This window comes from Rhinopithecus bieti, unplaced genomic scaffold (assembly GCF_001698545.2).
Source record: "Rhinopithecus bieti isolate Rb0 unplaced genomic scaffold, ASM169854v2 scaffold_30775, whole genome shotgun sequence".
Classification (NCBI taxonomy): domain Eukaryota; kingdom Metazoa; phylum Chordata; class Mammalia; order Primates; family Cercopithecidae; genus Rhinopithecus; species Rhinopithecus bieti.
Window position 1 is genome coordinate 709019 of NW_016813906.1, and position 22146 is coordinate 731164.

Here is a 22146-nt window from a genome sequence, read left to right on the forward strand (position 1 = left end):
GCTGCTATTAGACTTCGCTATGGCCTTCACTTACTGTCTCCTTCAGTTGAAGCCTCTGAAAACAGCATAGCTCCCTACCACGTATCAGGAAACAGTATTCTTTACCTAGCTCTTTCTACGAATGCCACTTACTTTGCCTAAATAAGATAAGACATTTAATATGATTTTCTTTTAAATCTCAAATGATGCCATAGAAACCATGAAAGTATTAGGTGCCTCCCTTCTTGCACTAAAAACATACATGCACACACATACACAGTCTTAGCAACTCAAGTTACAGGAAAAGGGATATGAAACTCTCAAAGAATTTAGGGTACCTTCCACATATTAACGTAACAATGCAACAATAATAGCAAACATTTATGGAGGGCTTACTATAGGCCAGAAAGTACTGTGCTAGTTGTTTTAGACCTATTAACTCATTTAATTGCCCCAAAATCTTATAAGGGTGGAATAATATTATTCTTGTACCATCTTCCCCAATAGATAAGCTTTAAATAAGAGACAGAGAGTTAGCCTATTAGAATTAAACTGGATAGGTATTCCAGTCCTGGGAGGTGTGAAGTTGCTCAGTGAATAGCTGAAAGTTGGCTGCAGAATTAATTTCAGGAATTAAAGACAAAATACATTTTTTTGTTCGTTTTTATATTATAACATGCCTTTAGTAGACGAGCTTGACAGAGCTTCAGCCTCAGCTTCCAAAGCAATAAGCACATCTCACTGTAGTTGGCTGAGTATTGTGAAGAAGGAAAGTAACAAATAAATGCAATTGTGTACAATCAGCATTGTTATCAGATCATCTTTTCTGAAGTATTTTATCCCTTAAATGTTTGGTAAATCTTTACCAGCATAACCTCATTTAAAATAATCTTTTTTTTTTTTTTTTTTTTTTTTGACAGGGTCTTGCTCTGCTGCACAGGTTGGAGTGCAGTGGCACAATCATGGCTCAGTGAAGCCTTCAACTCTCAGGCTCAAGCATTTCTTCCACCTCAGCCTCCCTAATACCTGGGACCACAGGTGCATGCCACCATGCCAGGTTAATTTTTTTAATTTTTATTTTTGTAGAGACGAGGTCTCACTATGTTACCCAGGCTGATCTTGAACGCCTGGGCTCAAGCAATCCTCCTGCTCTGGCCTCCAAAAGTGCTGGGATTGCAGAGGTGAGTCACTGTGCCTGGCCTAAAATAACCTTAAAACTTAAAAATTTCACCTTGTAGCAGAGATAACTTTCCATGAAAACTTGTGGAATCTAGAGCCACTCTAGACTTTTTTTCTGAGAAGATGGAATAATTCAGATAGACTTTCCAAACAACTTTTGTCATTAACATTTATTTTGATTAAAGAAATGTGAATCCAGGATTAATGTAAGGTGAAATATTGAAGTATCTGGCAAAAGAAATGCTATTAAGAGTTTAAGTAAAATGTTTGTGGTACCTGTGCTATATATAACAGACAAACATTAACAAAATAAAAAACACATTCTTTTTTTTTTTTTAATTGAGATGGAGTCTCACTCTGTCACCCAGGCTAAGAGAGCAGCGGCATGATCTCGGCTCACTGCAACCTCTGCCATCCGGGTTCAAACAATTCTTGTGCCTCAGCCTCCTGAGTAGCTGGGACTACAGGTGTGGGCCACCACGCCCTGCTAATCTTTTTGTATTTTTAGTAGAGATGGAGTTTCGCCATGTTGGCCAGGCTGGTCTCCAAGTCCTAACCTCTGGTGATCCGCCCGCCTCGGCCTCCCAAAGTGCTGGGATTACTGGCATGAGCCACTGCACCTGGCCAAAAACATTCTGAAGAGAATCATATTCTGATAAACTCTGGTTTGTAAAATCAATTCAGTGGTACAGTCCTCCCAGGGGAGAAGCAGTTTGCCTTTTTACCATCAGTTAAAAATGGAAAGAGCATACGTATTTTTTCCTTATCTAGTTGTGACCATTACAGCACTGTTTACATGTACAAACCCAAATCCTTTTAACAGAAAACACAGTAAGCTACAAAAAAACTCTGGTGTTTAACAGAGTACTTACATATAATATGTACTACAAGACATTTTCTTTAGAAAATAAAAGTCTATTTCCACAGTATCAAACAATAGAAACAAATATAAACTGGAACAAAATTTCCAAGCAGCAGTTCAAAAACCTTGGCAAAGCCAAGGTTATCAAATAACATCTAGCTTCATTTATCAACTAAAAGACTCACTAAAAAGAATGATTTCTGTACGTGTAAACTGAGTGTAACACTTCAACATTTCAATGGAAATTGCTCTTTTGTCACACATTAAAGTCTGTTCTCTGAATAATTTGAAGAAATGTCAATTATAAGGCAAATTAAGACTTAAAAAAATAGAAACAGTGCATCTTAAAGTTTTTCAGAGACCTACATATAATTTACAAACACATAATTTATTATATGATTATAGTTTGGAACAAATTTTCCCTGAGCAGTCTTTCTGCCTGGTTAGAAAATTTAAACATGATTTATAAAATAGAATTTTATTTTGATTTTTCTTGAATATATGCAATTTTTCACCCATCTATTGTATTTGGAAAATTTTAGACATCTCGAACTAGCAAGTATAACTGTTTTAAGCAGTTATTTGAATGGTTATAGAAATATGGTTGGGTTTTAGAGCCCTGAGAACTGTATAGTGGGTGTCTCATACAACAGAAATGATTTACTATCCTAAAACTATCAATGGTTATTTTACCAAATTCAGAATGCCACTAGTTTCACAGAGGACAGAGGTAATAATCAGTAATTCCAGCTCAGATGATCAATAGCTAAGCATTAAAAACTGAAAGAAAAAAAAAGTTGGATTAACATTGTACTTTCCACGATATAATGCTGAAAAAAATTAACCCTTCTGCCCAACACAGTACTGAAATACCTTACCCTGAAACTTTACCTAATGCAGTCTTGAGACCTGTCACTCCTTAACATTCATGCAGACTTAAAATTAGCATCATTGGGAATTTCATCACACAAACTGCAGTTCTCAATGCTATCTCAAGATTTACAGCTCCAAAGACATACTACAATCAGCACACATGCATAGTAACACTACCAGTTGTGTTCCCCTAACTTTTAAGGTCTTAAAAAAACTTAGCTACCTGACAGTTTAGGCCTCTTCTTTTTCAAATAAATAAAGGAAAACACTGGGCATCTCAACTATGCAGATATGTAAATAATTGCTCTCTACATAGCCTAGAATCATACTAAAAGAAAATCAGATTTAAAAAGTTTCATATTTACAATTAGATTTTCATAAAACCTAACTATATATTTCTTTTAGCATTATGATTTATGTGGATTAAAATAATAATAACATAAAACAGTTGGAAGTCATTGTTCTGAAGATCTTCCAGAAGTGAGCAATTTCAGATGTCCAGGAGTGTGCCTTCTCTCTTTTTACTTACATTTTAAGGTGCTTTATGCAGGACGCCCTTGACCAAAACGACTTTTAGACCTAGATTTTTTAAACAGAAAAGGAGGTCAGAGTTGCTTCTAAACAATAGGAAGTTGGTGCTCCTTTAGATTATGTTGGCTTGGCAACATCAAGGTTTAATAAATCTTCTTGCAGCTCCGTAATCCACTTTCTAAAACTCTTAAAGGGAGACGTATTTTTGGAATTCAGATTTGTTCCTTCTCAGAGATAATATGTTATGTACGTTGTATATAATGGATCTGGAGCAGTGCCCCATAATCAAATATAAGTGGGATGAATAAAAAATATAAATGGTATCACAGCAGCTCAGTGCAAGTTTGAATTGCTACAAATGTATGAAAACAACTTTTAGCTTTTTGAACTTTCTGAATTTCAGAATTATAGATAAGGACTTAGAATCTGTAATATTAATGTTCAAATCTCAGTAACTGTTCATCTCTAACACAAAACTTGTGATGTAAAATGACACAAGACCCACCAGTTAGATTTTATTACAAGAAATAAAATATAAAGCAAGGAATGGTAAAGATTACAGTGATTTATACAAAGTATTAATATGTAATCTACAAACAGTACAAAAATTCTGCTACTTCACAGAAGCACTATAGCTTACATTTTTATCAGGAGTTGGTTCAGAATGAAGCTAGTCCAACAAGCAGAAAACTTTAAAAATTCCACAAAGCTATACTTTCATTAGATTTTATCTTTTAAGTTAAAATCTGATTCTAATTAGTGCCTTGATAATATAATCACTGAAACAAAACATAAAACCAAACTCAAATTACATGTTTCTAGTGTTCATATGATTTATCTTAAAAAAAAAAAATTCACTTCAAAGCCAGTGACACTCCAGTTTAGTTTATGCTGATTTACCTTGTGTTTTTCTCTGAGCTGCTTTGGCGTGCACTGACTGGCACTGAGGCCTTGATTTGTGCTTCCAGCCTGGAATAAATACCTCCCGCAAACTGCAGAATAAAGAAGCAATACTGTTATCTTCACAGAATCAATAGAAGCTCTGCTTTATTAAAATGGTATTACTTTTTAATTTAGAAGTAATTTTATTTTGCCTTTTTAAATCCAGTCTTTTCGAGGTTTAATTTACATAAAGAAAAATGTACCATTTTAGTGTATAGGTGTGGGTTTTGACAAATGCATACAGTTTTATAACTACTGTCACAATGAAGACATAGAAAATAGTCCTATCACCCCCAAGAAAATTTCCTTGTTCCCCTGTCAAGTCAATCTACCTACCACTACCAATTTCTGGCAACCATTTGTCTGTTTTCTATCCTTATAGTTTTGCATTTTCCAGAACATTATATAAGTAGAATCATATAGCATGCAGCCATTTGAACCTAGCTTCTTTCACGTATAGGAGATTCATCCATATTGATGTGTACATCAGAAATTTGTTCCTTTTTTTTGGAGACAGCATCTCACTCTGTCAGCCAGGCTGGAGTGCAGTGGTGTGATCAAGGTTTACTGCAGCCCTACCTCAGCCACCAGAGGAGCTGGGACCACAGGTGTGCACCACCATGCCCAACTAATTTCTTATTTTTTGTAGAAACAGGGTCTCCCTATTTTGCCCAGGCTGGTCTTGAATTCCTGGACTCAATGTTCTTTTTTTTTTTTTTTTTTTGAGATGCAGTCTCACTCTCTTGTCCAGGTTAGAGTGCAGTGCACCATCTTGGCTCACTGCAACCTCCGCCTCCCGGGTTCAAGTGATTCTCTTCCCTCAGCCTCCTGAGTAGCTGGGATTACAGGCCTGCGCTACCACACCCAGCTAATTTTTGTATTTTTAGTAGAGACGAGGTTTCACCATGTTGGCCAGGATGGTCTCAATCTCTTGACCTTGTGATCCGCCCACCTTGACCTCCCAAAGTGCTGGGATAACAGGTCTGAGTCACTGCACCCAGTCCAATGTTCTTTTTATATGCACAGTTTGTTTTCCCATTTACCAGGTAAAGGACATCATTTATAGTATTTCTAGTTTTTAGCAATTATGACTAAAGCTATTATAAAAATGTGTGAATTGACCATTCCTTTTTGCATTTCTACTAGCTATATATGAGAGTTCCAGTTGCTCCACATCCTCATCAGCACTTGGTATGGGTTTTTTCCTTTGGAGACTGGGTCTTGTTCTGTTGCCCAGGCAGGAGTGTAGTGGTGTGCTCTTGGCTCATTGCAACTGCCTCCCAGGCTCAAGTGATCCTCCTACTTCAGCCTCGCAAGTAGCTGGGACTACAGGCATCCACCACCACACCTGGCTAATTTTTGTATTTTTTTGTAGAGATAGGGTTTCATCATGTTGCCCAGGCTGGTCTCAAACTCCTGCGTTCAAGTGATCCTTCTACCTTGGCCTCCCAAAGTGCTGGGATTACAGATGTGAGCCACTGTATCTGGCCTCATTTAGGTTTTAATTTACATTTTCCTAAGGACTAATGATGTTGTATCTCAGCACATCTAATGATATATGCTTATGTGGCATGGAAATCCTTTTTTCCATGGTGTCTGTTTACTCTTTTGCCCATTTATTTTTATTAGGTGTTTAAATTTTATTATTGAGTTTTGAGAGTTCTTTATAGATTCTGGATACACATCCCTTATCAGGTATTTTACACATATTTTCTCATAGTTTATGGCTTGTCTTTTCATTGTTTAAATAGTATCTTTTGAAAAGTAGAAATTTTAAATGCTGATGAAGTCCAATTTTTCATTTATGGATCATGCTTTTGGTGTTGTAGGCTAAGAAATATTTTCCTAAGGTCACAATGATTTTCTCCTATGTTTCCTTTTAGAAGTTTTATAGGGAAGTAAATTTTTAAATATAAGAATTAGGGCAAGAGTATGGTACTTACATAATACCAATACTAATGATAATACATAATGTCATGACTAAAATGTAATTCTAGCAAGAATATAGGTGTTTCTTGTCACCATTTTCAGCAAGATAACATCTTATTTTAGAGACGACATCTAAGCACCACATGCAGAGTTGATGAAAATTGGTACTTTCAGACAGTCACCCTCTGGAGTTAGCATTTGGTTAACAATGCACAGTTAACCTACTCTTGGTGTGACGACACATTTTCAGCAATGATGTATTTTATTATATGTGTTATAGATGACCTATGGACCATGGATAATAAGACATGGTGGGAAACCTTTACATGAATAAACAGGCTAACTGGTACAGAATATTAAAAAATACATAAATGTGGCCAGGCATGATGGCTCATGCCTGTAATCCCAGCACTTTAGGAGGCTGAGGTGGGTGGATCACGAGGTCAAAAGCTCAAGACCAGCCTGGCCAACATGAGACCCCGTCTCTACTAAAAATGAAAAAATTATCTGGGCTTGGTGGTGCACGCCTGTAGTCCCAGCTACTTGGGAGGCTGAGGCAGGAGAAACACTTGAACCTGGGAGGTAGAGGTTGCAGTGAGCCAAGATGGCGCCACTGCAAGTCTCAGTGAGCGAGACTCCGTCTCAAACAAACAAACAAACAAAAACACATATATTTGGCCAGGTGCGGTGGCTCATGCCTGTAATCCCAGCACTTTGGGAGGCCAAAGCGGGTGGATCACCTGAGGTCAGGAGTTTGAGACCAGCCTGACCAACATGGTGAAACCCCATCTCTACTAAATACAAAAAAATCAGCTGGGCATGGTGGCACACGCCTGTAACCCAGCTATTTGGGAGGTCGAGGCAGGAGAATCGCTTGAACCCGGGAGGCGAAGGTTGCAGTGAAGATTGCACCACTGCATTCCAGCCTGGGCAACAAGAGTGAAACTCCATCTCAAAGGAAAACAAAACAAAACACATAAATTACTCTTTTAAAATTCTGCCTAAAACATCTTTATAATCCTAAGCTGAAAATAAAAGTAGGAAGGCATATTTTACACAAGTACAATACACTGGTACACAATTCTTACTTCTTTTGCTTCCTTTGACTTGACTCGGTCCAGATCCCCAATCTCATTTTATTAGATGCCCTGTAATTTCAGACATTCGCCGCTGATCTGAAGGGAAAAAAACAGTAAACTTCACTTTTCATAAGGATGATATATATCTTTTTATTTCTCAAAAAAGATTGTAATCACCAAGGGTTTATGAAAGTATCTTTTGATACTATTTTACAGACACATACATCTATTTGTGAAGAATTTAAGTTAGCAAGTGGCAAATGACTCATTTCTGGATAATTGTGCTGCTTTTTAGATTACCATAAAACAGTCTAAAACATATTCAGTCACCTTTATGGTGAACGTAATGGGCAAAAGTCAATGTGAGTGATCTCAACACCACAGATGCATAAAATAATACATTATTTGGTGGGGTTGTGTAGTAATGAAACTCTGGTTGTTGCCTAAGGGAATATGTAAATTTTGGGCCTACTTTAGCTAGAATCTCTAGAGCTATTCCGCATACTTTATAAACTGAAAGACACACTAATCATTGCTATTTACATCCAATTTGTATATTACCCAAATAATAAAATTTACCATCTTCTCTCTGTGCATCCTGGTTGAATCTCAAGGATCTTGTGGCATCCCACTTATTCTTCTGCATACTCACACTATTGAAAAAATTGAACAAAAATCAGCATTGATGCTTCTTTAAGAGTGGATATCCGATTGGATTAAGGAGCAATACTCACACGAAAGGAGACACATCTCTAGAAGCTGACTAAAAAAAAGTAGACAACATTAAGGCCCAATTAGAACATGTTTACTGATTAGCGCTATAGTTAGTAATAAAAAGAGTTCACTCTTATTGAGTGTGAAGACACTGTACCAAGAGCATTACAAGTGCTATTTCATTTAAACCTTGCACCAACCACATGAGATAGGCACTGTTAATATCTTCATAACAAGAGGTTCGGGGAAGTTAAGAAACTTCTCCAAAGAGATACGGACCTAGAATTTGAATCCAGCTTCATTTGTTAACCTTGGAATCCCAGCTTATGCAATTTCTTTTTTTTGGAGACAGGGTCTCACTCTGTTGCCCAGGCTGGAGTGCAGTGGCATGATTATAGCTTACTGCAGCCTCGACTTCCTGGTCTCAAGTGATCCTCCCCCTCAGCCTCCTGAGTAGTTGGGACTACAGGTATGCGCCACCATGCTTGGCTAATTTTTGTATTTTTTTTTTTAGTAGAAATGGGGTTTTGCCCAGGCTGGTCTCAAACTCTTGGGCTCGAGCAATCCACCTACCTTGACCTCCCAAAGTGCTAGGATTACAGGCATGAGCCATCATGCCCAGCCAGCTGATACAATTTTTTTAGAATTAACCCACTCATATGCTTGTGACACTTAACACAAAGATGAATGTACAATGTGTCCAATGTAACTCTGTGGATCTTAACCCAGCCTCAACCTATCACACATTTTTGAAATTCACAGTTTTTCTTTTAGCCAATTGTGGTTATTACTATTCTCTTATTCCTATCTGGCTTTTAACCTCTTCCTTCAAAGGCATGGAGAAATAAGAATTATTTTAAATGTCATAAAATATAATTTATTTTAATTTAAAAGCCTATTTTAATTTTTTGAATAAGTAATATTGGTTTAAACTTCAAAAGGTATAAATAGCACATACAATAAAAGACTCTCACTTCTGTTCCTTATACATTCAGTTCCCTTCCTAAGAGGCAACCAATTTTATCAAGTTCTTATGTAGCCTTCCAGAGACATTTTATGCATATACAAGGAAGTTCATTTATATTTTTCCCCCATCCACTTTACACAAATGGTAGCATACTATACCACTATACATTTCTGCACCTCCCTTTTCTCATTTGTCAATATATCTTAGAGATCTTTAATCTCAGTCTATAAAAAACTTCATTTTTACATTGCTAGCATTCCATGTGTCTTCACTACTCTTAACTTTTTATTTTTTGCTGGCTATAGTCACTTGCTTATTTTTCCACATGAACTTTAAAATAACAACAGATAATTCAGAGTTACCTTCTCCAATGCCTTTTCTTTCCTCTGAGCACAGGGTGAAGATATCTGCTTTTTTGGTTGTCTAGTGAACTTCTTTGGCTTCTCCTTTTTCCCTGATAATGAGAGGTCAATGTTATAAGCTTAGGTCCCAAATACCTTTCCAGTCTACTTGTTACTTCTAAACAATAAGCCCATTAAGAAAAACATGGTTTTAAGAAAACTAACAAATTAACCTCTGGGTAAAAGCAAATACACCATGAAGCAAAGCTGAAATTGCTTTACAGGGGTTCATTTTCATTTTCTTTTCTTTTTTTTTTTGAGACAGAGTCTTGCTCTGTCACCCATGCTGGAGCACAGTGGCATGATCTCGGCTCAGTGCAATCTCTGCTTTGCAGGTTTAAGCGATTCTCATGCCTCAGCCTCCCAAGTAGCTGTAAGAAAAAAGTATTGAAATCTCTAGCTATAAGTGGTAATCTGTGTATTTTTCCTTACAGATTTGTCAGCTTTTGCTTTGTATATTTTAGGGCTTTATAACTAGGCACATTTACATTTATACCAAAAGTACAAAAATTAGCCAAGTATGGTGGTGTGTGCCTGTAATCCCAGCTACTCGGGAGACTGAGGCACAAGAATCGCTTGAACCCAGGAGGTAGAAGGTGCAGTGAGCCGAGATTGTGCCATTTCAGCCTGGTGATAGAGTGAGATTCTGTCTCAAAAAAAAAAAAAAAGAATATACTATGAGTGACTTTATGCCAATAAATCTGACAAATTAGATAAAATTCCTTGAAAGACAGAAATTATCAAAGCAAATTGAAGAGGCAATAGAAAACTTGAATAGCATCTATTAACTAATGAAATTGAATTCATAATTTAAAGCCTTTCTATAACAAAAGCTCCAGGCCCATATGGCTTCACTGCTGAATTTTATTATTCTTTTAAGGGAGAAACAACACAGGTCCTATACAAACTCTTCCAGAAAAGAGGGGTGTGATGTCACTCATTTTCTAATGTCATTATGACTCTGACATCAAAACTTGAAAAAGACATAACAAGAAAACTGCAAATATCTCTCATGAACAGAAACAAAAAATCCTTAACAAAATATTAGCAAGTGAGCCCATGCATGGTGGCTCACACCTGTAATCCTACCTCTTTGGGAGGCTGAGGTAGGAGGATTGCTTGTGGCTAGGAGTTCAAGAACATCCTGGGCAACATAAGGTGACCTTGTCTCTACAAGAAAGTCTTAAAGATTAGCTGGGCATGGTGGTGCACACCTGTGGTTCCAGCTACTCAGGAGGCTTGGCCGGGAAGACTGCTTGAGCCTCGGGAGGTTGAGGCTGCAGTGAGCTGTGATCACAAAACTGCATTCAAGCCTGAGCAACAGAGTGAGCCTCTGTTTCAAAAAATATATATATATATATATACACTGTGATCATTCCACTGCATTCAAGCCTGGGCAACAGAGTGAGACCCTGTCTCAAAAATATATGTATGTGTATATACACATATAAGTGTATATACACACGTATATATACATAGATACACACATATATATGCAAGTCCAATGCAGTGAGATGTAGGAGTTCAGTCAGGATGGTAGGAAAAACTGTAAAATAAACCTTAGAAGGCCAGAAGGTTTTTGCAAAAGTCTCAGGATAGAGTTATGACTGAAGGCAGCCTAATCCTCTTTGAGCTATAACAAGGGTAATTAACACAGGAATGTAGAGGAGTCTATCTAAATAGTTTGTTTACTCATGTGGTCCTAAGACTAACCTTTGACCATCTGTGGGTGCATGATTGCTCTCTTTTAGGGGGGTCTGCAATGGTAATTACATTCTAGTGGTGTTTACTTGAGACTTTTGTCATTTAATGTGTGCTGAATAAATGCTGGGAAGGCCAGCAAGTCTGGGTCATGGTTGCAACTCTTTACAGCAGTCTCCTGGGAGTCCATAAGCTGCCCAGACTCTCAGCCGGACAGACAAGAATAATATCTGTGTCAGTGTACATTATTCATTTGTCGTTGGGTCAGGGTCTACAGGACAGACCCCCACAGTGATACATAAAATGAGTGACAAATGACCAAGTGGAGTTTACACCAGAATACTGGTGTAACATGTGAAAAATCAATTAATGTACCTAATTGATACAATAAAGGAGAACATCTATATGATCTTCTCAATAGATGGAGAAAAAGCATTTGACAAAAGGCAACACCTATTCACTATAAAAACTCAGCAGAAGAGAAACAGAAAGGAACTTTCTCAACTGAGAAAGGACATTTATTGGAAGCCAAAAACTAACATTACATACTTAATGGTTAAAGACTGGATGTTTTCCCCATAAGACAAGGTAAGGATGTCTGTCTGTTTTCACCACTTCTATTCAATATCAGGTCCTAACCAGCACAAAAGGCAAGACATGTAAATAAAAGGTATACAGGTTGGAATGAAATCTAATAAATGAAGAGCAAATAACTGAATTTAGCAAGGTCATAGCACACAGTCAATATACAAACATCAATTGTATTTTGACCATCATTAGTATTACGATCAATGAGCAACCAGAAAAACAATTCCATTTATAATAGCATAAAAATAGGGAGGAATAAATTTAACAAAAGATGTTCAACACCTGTACACTGAAACTACAAAAAATTGTTGAGAGACATTAAAAAAGTCCTAAATAAATGGAGAGATATTCCATGTTCATGGATGGGAAAAACTGCCATTGGAAAAAAAAGGAATTCACCTCAAATTGGATATGGGTTCAACATAATCCCAACAAAAATCCCAAAAAGATATTTGTAGAAATATCCACACAGACTCTAAAATCTGCAGAAAATGCAAAGCACCTTGAAAGGCCAAAATAATTTAAAATTAAAGAACAATTTTGGAGGACTCCCACCACCAGGTTTCAAGACTCACTAAAATCTACAAAAATTAATCGTGTGGTATTGATATGCTGATGTAAAGAAAGACATAAGAATCAATGGAAGAAAACAGAGAGTTTGGAAATGTAAACAGTCAACTGATTTTTAACAGAGATGCCAAGGTATTCCAATATATTAGAAAAGAATAGTCTTTTCAATAAACGGTGCTGGAACAACCAGCTATGCCTATGGAAAAAAAGGAAGCTTGACCCTTAACTCATACAATAAACAAAAATTAACCTGAATGGGATCATAATCTTAAATAAAAAGCTAAAATCATACAACTTCTAGAAGAAAACAGCAGAAAATCTTTGTGACTTTGGGGTAGGCAAATACTTCTTAGCTATTAAATAATGGAACATAAAAAGGAAAAACTAAAAAACTAGAATTTACAAAATTTAAAAGTTAAGTTCTTCAAAAGACATCATTAAGAAAATTAGGTCTGGTGCAGTGGCTCATGCCTGTAATCCCAACACTTGGGAGGCCGAGACAGGCAGATCCTCTGAGGTCAGGAGTTCGAGACCAGCTTGGCCAACATGGTAAAACCCCATCTCTACTAAAAATACAAAAAGTAGTCCAGTGTGGTGGTGCACACCTGTAATCCCAGCTACTCAGGTGGCTGAGGCAAAAGAATTGCTGGAATCCAGGAGGCAGAGGTTGCAGTGAGAGATCGCACCTCTACACTCCACTCTGGATGACACAACAAGACTCTATCTCAAAAAAAAAAAAAAAAAAAAAAAAAAAAATTAAAAGGCAAGGCATAGACTAGGGGAAATATTGAGAAACATATGACTGACAAAAAAGATTTAGATCTAAAGTATATATAAAGAAATCTTACAATTCAATAATAAGGCAAAGGATCCAATAAAAATGGGCTGAAGATTTAAACAAACACTTCATAAAAAAGATATATAAATGGTCAATAAAAACATGAAAAGATGCTTATTACTATCTACCCACTAGAATGGCTAAAATTAAAAAGACTAGTAATACCAAGTATTAATGTGAATGTACAGCAACTAGAACTCTCAGACACTGCTGGTGGGAATGCACAGTGATGGGAATGCTCCACTGCTCATGGAGATGCAAGTCACTTTGCAAAACAATTTGGCAGTTTCTTATAAAGCTAAACATACACTTACCATATGATCTAGTATTTTTACTCCTAAGTACCTACCCAAGAAAAATGAAAACACATGTCCATACAGACTTGTATGCAAATGTTCATAGCAGCATTATTCACAACAGCCAACAAGAGGGAACAACCCATATGTCCATGAAATTGCGAATGGATAAACAAAGTATGGTATATCCATATAATGGAATATTACTCTGCAATAAAAAGGAATGAACTACTGACACATGCAATAACATGGATGAATCTCAAAAACCTTATACTAAGTGAAAGAAGCCAGAGACAAAAAATTACTCATGATTCCATTCATATGAAACTCTTAAAAAGGTAAATTATTTTGACAAAACAGATTCATGGTTGCCTAAGGGCAGAACTGGAGAAAGGGAACTGAGTACAAAGGGGGTGAAGGAACTTTTTGAAATGATGTTCTAGATTTTGATTTTGGTGGTGGTTACACATCTGTGTGCCAAAACTCATCTACATGTACACTTAAAATGGGTGATTTTTGCAACATATAACTTATACCTCAAACTGTTGAAAAAAAAACCTAGTAGAACTTTCTCCTTTACTAATCAAAATTGACACAAAATTGCTAAAGAACCAGCTTTTTCATTGGAGGATTCAATATGTTACGAAAAATTATGTAAAACTTGGAGAGAAGATAAAGGGAAGGCAGCATGTTTTTCCAATGTCATATTGGAGGGCTGTTTAACATGCCTATTCAAGAATCATTTAATTCTCTAAGAGAATGTACTACGTCTGACTACCATCTGCTGATGGCATCTGAAAGTTACATGTTAACTTTCAGGTTTTGTGTCTAATAAAATGCAAACGATTTCTAAAAGATAACCTAAGAGTTATGGGTTCACTAAGTTGTATGACACTGATCAATTTTCTATCTAACTTACAATCTTCTTTAACATTTTTTTTTTTTCAGATGGAATTTTGCTCTGGTTGCCCAGGCTGGAGTGCAATGGGATGGTCTCGGCTCACTGCAACCTCCCCTTCCTGGGTTCAAGTGATTCTCCTGCGTCAGCCTCCTGAGTAGCTGGGATTACAGGCACCTGCCACCACATCCAGCTAATTTTGTTTTTTTTTTTTTGTTTTGTTTTTTGTTTTTTTGAGAGAGTCTTGCTGTGTCACCCAGGCTGGCGTGCAATGGCATGATCTCGGCTCACTGCAACCTCCACGTTCCGGGTTCAAGCAATTCTCCCACCTCAACCTCCCCATTAGCTAGGATTACAGGCACCCGTCATTATGCCCAGCTAATTTTTGTATTTTTGTAAAGATGGGGTTTCACCATGTTGGAGAGGCTGGTCTTGAACTCCTGACCTCAGGTGATCTGCCTGCCTCAGCCTTTCAAAGTGCTGAGATTATAGGCATGAACCACCACTTCCAGTCTTTAGTAGCGATGGGAATTCACGATGTTGACCAGGCTGGTTTTGAACTCCTGACCTCAGGTGATCTGCCTGCCTCAGCCTCCCAAAGTGCTGGGATTACAGGTATGAGCCACTGCGCCCAGACCAACATTCTTTTTTCAAAAGTAGTATAATGGAATACTACACTGCAATAAAAAGGAATAAACAATATGAATGAACCTCAAAAACCTTATACTAAGTGAAAGAAGCCAGAGACAAAAGATTACTCATGATTCCACTCATATGAAATCCTAAAAGAGGTAAATTATTGTGACAAAATGGATTCATAATTGCCTATAAATACTTGAATCTTCAAAGGCTCTTTGAACCAATTTTCCTTGCTGTTTCTTGGAACTAATGAATTGAGAAATTTTGACACAATTTTATAGTTGTATAACAATCATGCTTTCGGCCAGGCACAGTGGCTCATGCCTGTAATCCTAGTACTCTGGGAGGCCGAGACGGGTGGATCATCTGAGGTCAGGAGTTCAAGACCAGCCTGACCAACATTGTGAAACCCGGTCTCTATTAAAAATGCAAAAAATTAGCCGGGTGTGGTGGCATGCGCCTGTAGTCCTAGCTACTCAGGAGACTGAGGCAGGAGAATTGCTTGAACCCAGGAAGTAGAGATTGCAGTGAGCCAAGATTGTGCCACTGTGACAGAGTAAGACTCTGTCTCAAAAAACAAAAAAAACAAAAAAAAACAAAACATGCTTTCCACTAAAAAAAATCATATATTTATGAATGTTATTTAATGGTTCATTTGAGTATCACTCCAAATCATCTCAGGTACACATCTCAGATCACATTTCATCTGACATGAGTCACACATTTAGTTGCACCTGAAGTGAAAACCTGGAGAGTTCTTTCTCAGTGTACTGCCCTTTCGTTATAGCTTTGAGTATTCTGTGTTCATGCCCAGGTTAGGAAATCTTGATGGTGTCGCCTTTCTAATTTTTTTTTTCCTATGTTGCAACCTACCATATATATAAAACTAATTCCCTGTCCCTTGCATTAAAGGCTTCAGAATGTAACCCCTTCATAAACAGTGAGATTTGATTTTAACTTATAAACCAATACTTTGTTTTCTGGATACTTCTTCTTCATCTCCAACTTCATCTTCAGTGACCTCAGATCCAGTGGTATATTCTTCTTCTTCTGAAAACAGTGACTGTTGTTTCTAAGTTAAAAAAAAATCTATTATAAATGTAATATTATGATATTTTAATGAATTCTTTCAAACACATTTACCTAAATTTCTTTTGAATGAATAAGTCAATCAAGAGCTGATAAAATAACCTCTGGCTAGCACAATATCCAGGAAACGGACATAAGAATTTTACATTCAGAGCAGCATCATATATTTTTTAATTCCTTCACAGAATCTAGAACAGTGGTAGGCACATAAGTACTCAGTATTTGTTGAATTGTACCTCTATCACTCTACTAAATGTATATTCCTTGATATTAAGGTTAAATTATAATATAGTAACCACCACTATTAAAGTAGTTTTTTTTTTTTTTTGAGATGGAGTCTCACTCTGTTGTCCAGGCTGGAGTGCAGTGGTGCCATCTCAGCTCACTGCAAGCTCTGCCTCCCAGGTTCATGCCATTCTCCTGCCTCAGCTTCCTGAGTAGCTGGGACTACAGGCGCCCACCACTGCGCCCGGTTGATTTTTTGTATTTTTTTTAGTAGAGACGGGTTTCACTGTGTTAGCCAGGATGGTCTTGATCTCCTGACCTTGTGATGCGCCCGCCTCGGCCTCCCAAAGTGCTGGGATTACAGGCATGAGCCACCGCGCCCGGCCTAAAGTAGTCTTATAAACAAGCACATATGCACATTCTCTGGGTGAATGTGGCCCTGGATTATTTAACCATATCTGCATTACCTTCCTGCATCTCTATGCCCTACTGTCTGTTATCACTAATCCAAATTCCTATTCCATTCTTATGAATATTGATGGCAGACAGCATTTAAAAAAAAAAGTCAACCAATCACTCAAACAATCAAATAACTGGAACTCAACAGATTTGTTGCTTTGTTCAATGTCCTAAATATGATGTAAGAGTGACTTTAAAAAGTCTTTTAACTAGATCTATGGATTATGCAGCCAGATATGGAATATGTGTCTGTCTTAAATAATTTAACGACATTTTTAGTTAAGTGAAAATAGGAGAATCTGAAAAGGAAGATGTATATTTAACTAAAATTTGTAAAATAAGATACTAATATTAAAGTAAACTTTAGGAAGAAAGACATCTAGGAATGCTAACTACAATTGCTCACTTACCAGTTGTAGAGTCCAGTTTTTCAATGACAAGAACTATAAGACAGGAATAAGAGATTAATAAATCTGCATTTACCCAGATTGCAGCTCCTTATTTTCATATAGATATTGTAGAAGAGCTGAAAGAAGTTACAAATATAGTTCCCTTCCAGGCTGAAACATAATTTAAAACTCAGGCTGAAAGTGATATGTTACAGTCTTTAATATCCTCTGCCAGAGGAGGATGTGGATGCTTTCTAAAAATAAAGACACTTTCCCAGTATTATTTCCAAAGGACAAGTCAATCACGTGCAAGTAAATTACTAAAATAATTTGTTATTTTTAGAACTATTTCAATCACTTTTTAATGTATATATTTTAATATAAATTAAGGAAGCAGACTACATATGGACATTCTGGACATTCAATTAATCTAGTTTGTTGTTTGACATATAGTTCATAAATAAACGTTAATGTGTGAATTTTTTTTTTTTTTTTTTTTTTTTTTTGAGACAGAGTCTCACTCTGTCGCCCAGGCTGGAGTGCAGTGGCACAATCTCCACTCACCACAACCTCCACCTTCTGGGTTTAAGTGATTCTCCTGCCTCAGCCTCCCGAGTAGCTGCGATAACAGGGGCATGCCACTGTACTCAGCTAAATTTTGTATTTTTAGTAGAGACAGGGTTTCACCATGTTGACCAGGCTGGTCTTGAACTCCTAATCTCAGCTTCCCAAAGTGCAGGGATTACAGGCATGAACCACCATGCCTGGCATGAGTGAATATTTGTATAGCTGTCTGAAGTTCATAAAGCACTTCACAGGGCATATTTCACTTTCTCAAGTAAATGCCATCTTAACCAACACAAAGACAGAACATTCATAGGCAAATATATTTCCTGGTCTTTAGTAACAAAGGCAACGGAATAAAAAGGAGTCAAAGGAATCAAGTTTTCTGGTCACTTTAAAAATATTTCAGTTTTGAAACTTTTGTGTGTTTGTTTTTTGAGACAGGGTCTCACTCTGTCACCTAGACTCCAGACTGGAACTTTTGAAGAATCTAAATATATTCCTAATTACAATAAAAGGATAATTTTAAGCCAAAAAAAAAAAGTTACAGAACGAGGAGGAAACAAAATATCCATTAATGCTATCTTCATTCTTCAAATCATAATTTGTCCATAATAAAAACCTTAAAGAGCATGTTATGTTTTTGGTTTTTCTTTTTTTTTGAGACAGAGTCTCCCTCTGTCACCAAGGTTGGAGTGCAGTAGTGCGATCTTGGCTCACTGCAACTCCTGGGCTTAAGCAGTCTTCCCACCTCAGCCTCCCAGCAAAACTTCAACTACAGGCACAAGGCACCCCATTTGGCTAAGTTTTCAACCTTTTTTGTAGAGATGAGGTCTCACTATATTGCCCAGGCTGGTCTCAAACTCCTGGACTCAAGCCATCTTCCTGCCTCAGCCTCCCAAAGTGCTGGGATTACAGGTGTGAGTTACCATGCCTGGCCCCATGTTGTTTTTTCCCCCAAATTTAAATGTATTCATTATTAATTCTTTGAGGGCAAGAAATGTGTCCTATTACCCTTAGAGTCCTATTACTAGGCATAATACCTTCTTATGATTAGGTAGTCAGTTCAATTTCAACTTAAATTGATCAGGTTTCTGTCAAAAATTAAATGTCATTAATTATTTATGTAAATAAAGAATAAGTGAAACAAGCTACTCACAGCATTGAGCTCCCCAGTTTTGGGACCCCATGGTGTATTTGGCTCCAGTAAAACATCACATTCTATACCCTTTTCATCACAGGGGCCAACCCCAACATCACTTGAAAGAAAAGACATTTTATGGAGAAGAGTTTACTTTCTTAAAATTTAAATGTGAATATCTTTTATTGCAAATGTTTCATAAATCGTTCTTTAAAAATACAGTTCCTGAGTATAAGAATATCACTTCAACAATGACATTTCCTTTTTTTTGTTTGTTTTTTTGAGATGGAGTCTCGCTCTGTCACCCAGGCTGGAGAGTAATGGCATGATCTTGGCTCACTGCAACCTCTGCCTCCCGGGTACAAGCGATTCTCCTGCCTCAGCCTCCCAAGTAGCTGGGATTACAGGCACCTGCCATCACGCCTGGCTAATTTTGTATTTTCACCATGTTGGCCAGGCTGGTCTTGAACTCTTGCCCTCAGGTGATCCATCCACCTTGGCTCCTAAAATGCTGGGATTACAGGTGTGAGCCACCGTGCCCGGCCAACAATGACATTTCTTAATTCGTATAGTGATTCCTCTAGCAAAAGACACCCCATACAGCAAGCACCATTGTACCTGAAGCATCGTACCTGCAAGGTGGTGGAATGGGCTGCATAATTGGTACTGTTTTGAGAACAGCCTTGGCTAAGCACAGTGGATCACGCCTGTAATCCCAGCACTTTGGGAGGCCGAGGTGGGCAGATCACGAGGTCAGGAGATCGAGACCATCTTGGCCAACATGGTGAAACCCTGTCTCTACTAAAATACAAAAAATTAGCTGGGCATGGTGGTACATGCCTGTAATCCCAGCTACTTGGGAGGCTCAGGCAGGGCAATTGCTTGAACCGGGGAGGTGGAGGTTGCAGTGAGCTGAGATTGCGATGCTGCACTCCAGCCTGGTAACAGACCGAGACTCCACCTCAAAAAAAAAAAAAAAAAAAAGTGGGGGGGGTGGTGGCTAGGTGCAGTGGCTCACGCCTGTCTGTAATCTCAGCACTTTGGGAGGCTGAGGTGGGTGGATCACGAGGTCAGGAGTTCGAGACCAGCCTAGCCGACATGGTGAAACCCTGTCTCTACTAAAAATACAAAAATTAGCTGGGCGTTTACACCCAAAAATTAGTGGGTGGCTGTAATCCCAGCTACTCAGGAGGCTGAGGCAGGAGAATCGCTTGAAACAGGGAGGCAGAGGTTGCAGTGAGCCCAGATCGTGCCACCGCACTCCAGCCTGGGCAACAAGAGCGAAATTCCAACTGAAAAAAAAAAAGTATTTCTTTTTTTCTTTTTTTTTTGAGACAGAGTCTCCCTCTGTCGCCCAGGCTAGAGTGCAGTGCACAATCTCAGCTCACTGCAGCCTCTGCCTCCCAGGTTCAAGCAATTCTCCTGCCTCAGCCTCCCAAATAGCTGGGATTACAGGCACCCGCCACCATGCCTGGTTAGAAGAGACAAGGTTTCCACACATTGGCCAGGCTGGTCTCAAACTCCTGACTTCAAGTGATCGGCCTGCCTTGGCCTCCCAAAATACTGGGATTAAAGGTGTGAGCCACTGCGCCCAGCTAAGAACAGCTTCTTTTAAAGTGTCCTCCAGCCTCTAACCTTACAGCCTGCTGCCATTGCAAAATGATGAATGTGACTTCAGAAATTACTGAATTCGAGGGGTTCATACTTACGGAGAGATGAACTCAACCATCAACATTTTTTTCTAGTTGTATCAATCATGCACTGATTGATACAATCAACTGGTTGATCAATTGATTGAGAGGGCCTCAAGCAAATTGGGAAACCTCACCAGTCACCACCGCAAACTGGATTTAAGGTCTTAACCTTTTTAATCACCAGGGGCTCTTTTCATTTGTTTTTCCTCCCCTTGTACCTCCAGTATTTTATTTTATTTTTTTTTGAGATGGAGTCTCGTTCTGTTGCCCAGGCTGGAGTGCAGTGGCGCGATCTTGGCTCACTGCCAGCTCTGCCTCCCGGGTTAACGCCATTCTCCTGCCTCAGTCTCCCGAGTAGCTGGGACTACAGGCACCCACGACCATGCCCGGCTAATTTTTTGTACTTTTAGTAGAGACAGGGTTTCACCATGTTAGCCAGGATGATCTCGATCTCCTGACCTTGTGATCCGCCCGCCTCGGCCTCCCAAAGTGCTGGGATTAAAGATGTGAGCCACCGTGCCCGGCCACCTCCAGTATTTTTAAGTGTTCTGCCTATCAAATAAATATCTCTCTACTCTTATTGTAAGCTAACATATAATTTCAGTTAAGTTTTCTGAAATAATGAAAACTACTTGAGGACTGACATTGCTGATTTGTGGAAGCACTATGGGATAAGGGATTCTGAAATAGGAACCGCTGAATAAAGCTATAATACAGTGTTGGGTTTTTCCACCCCTCACCTAACTGTATCTTTTGAAAAAGGCACAACAATGACATCTCTGTACTTGTGCAAATCGTCCAATATTCTAGCAATGGGACAGGATGGCAAATCTCCGCCTTCACCTTGATCACGAAGTGTAATCATGTGGTCCCTTACTTTACAGCCCTGTCACATAAGAGACAATAAATTAGAGGTTAGTTTCTTATAGAACACTCCTTTAAAGATCACTGTTTTTCTTTTCTTTGCTTAGTCATATTGTCATATACATATTTTACAACTTTTTCTCAAGAAAACATTCCTCATATAGAAAAGAGATTCAATCATAATGGCTTAAATACCCAAGAATACCCATATAATCACAATCCACATTAAGAATTAGAACATTGCCAACACTCCAGGAGTCCCCACAGGCCCAGTTCTGATCATAATGGTTTCCCTCCTCCCAACAGGTAACCTCTACCCTGGCTTGTGGTAATTACTTCCTTGCTTTTCTTTATCCCTCTGCCACTTAAGGATGCATTCCTAAACACTATAGTTTAGTTTTGTCTCACCTGTTTTGCTTGACATTATGTTTCTACTGGGTGAGGTGGCTCAAGCCTGTAATCCCAGCTCTTTGGGAGGCCGAGGTGGGTGGATTGCTTGAGCCCAGGAGTTTGAGATCAGCCTGGGCAACATGGCAAAACCCTATCTCTAAAAAAGTAGAAAAAAATTAGCTGGGTGTGGTGGTACATGCCTCCAGTCCCAGCTATCTCAGGAAGCTGAGGTGGGAGGATCACTTGAGCTCAGGGAGGTTGAGATTGCCTTTAGCACTGATCAGGCCATAGCACTCCAGCTTGGGTGAGAGTGAAATCCTGTCTCAAAAAAAAAAAAAAAAAAAA

The 22146-nt window shown here is 38.3% G+C and overlaps 1 protein-coding gene across 1 annotated transcript in view; it reads right to left on the minus strand.

Annotated features, from left to right (window-relative positions):
• Positions 1-1313: 1313 nt before the first annotated feature.
• Positions 1314-22146, minus strand: part of SANBR (SANT and BTB domain regulator of CSR) — a 46958-nt gene continuing 26125 nt past the window's right edge. The window contains 11 exon segments of the mRNA XM_017849099.1: positions 1314-3472; positions 4325-4416; positions 7384-7429; positions 7431-7470; positions 7954-8027; positions 8109-8137; positions 9418-9509; positions 15959-16058; positions 17170-17202; positions 18872-18971; positions 21288-21433. Of these exon segments, the coding sequence (XP_017704588.1) occupies positions 3436-3472; positions 4325-4416; positions 7384-7429; positions 7431-7470; positions 7954-8027; positions 8109-8137; positions 9418-9509; positions 15959-16058; positions 17170-17202; positions 18872-18971; positions 21288-21433 (789 nt within the window). The 3' untranslated portion in view covers positions 1314-3435.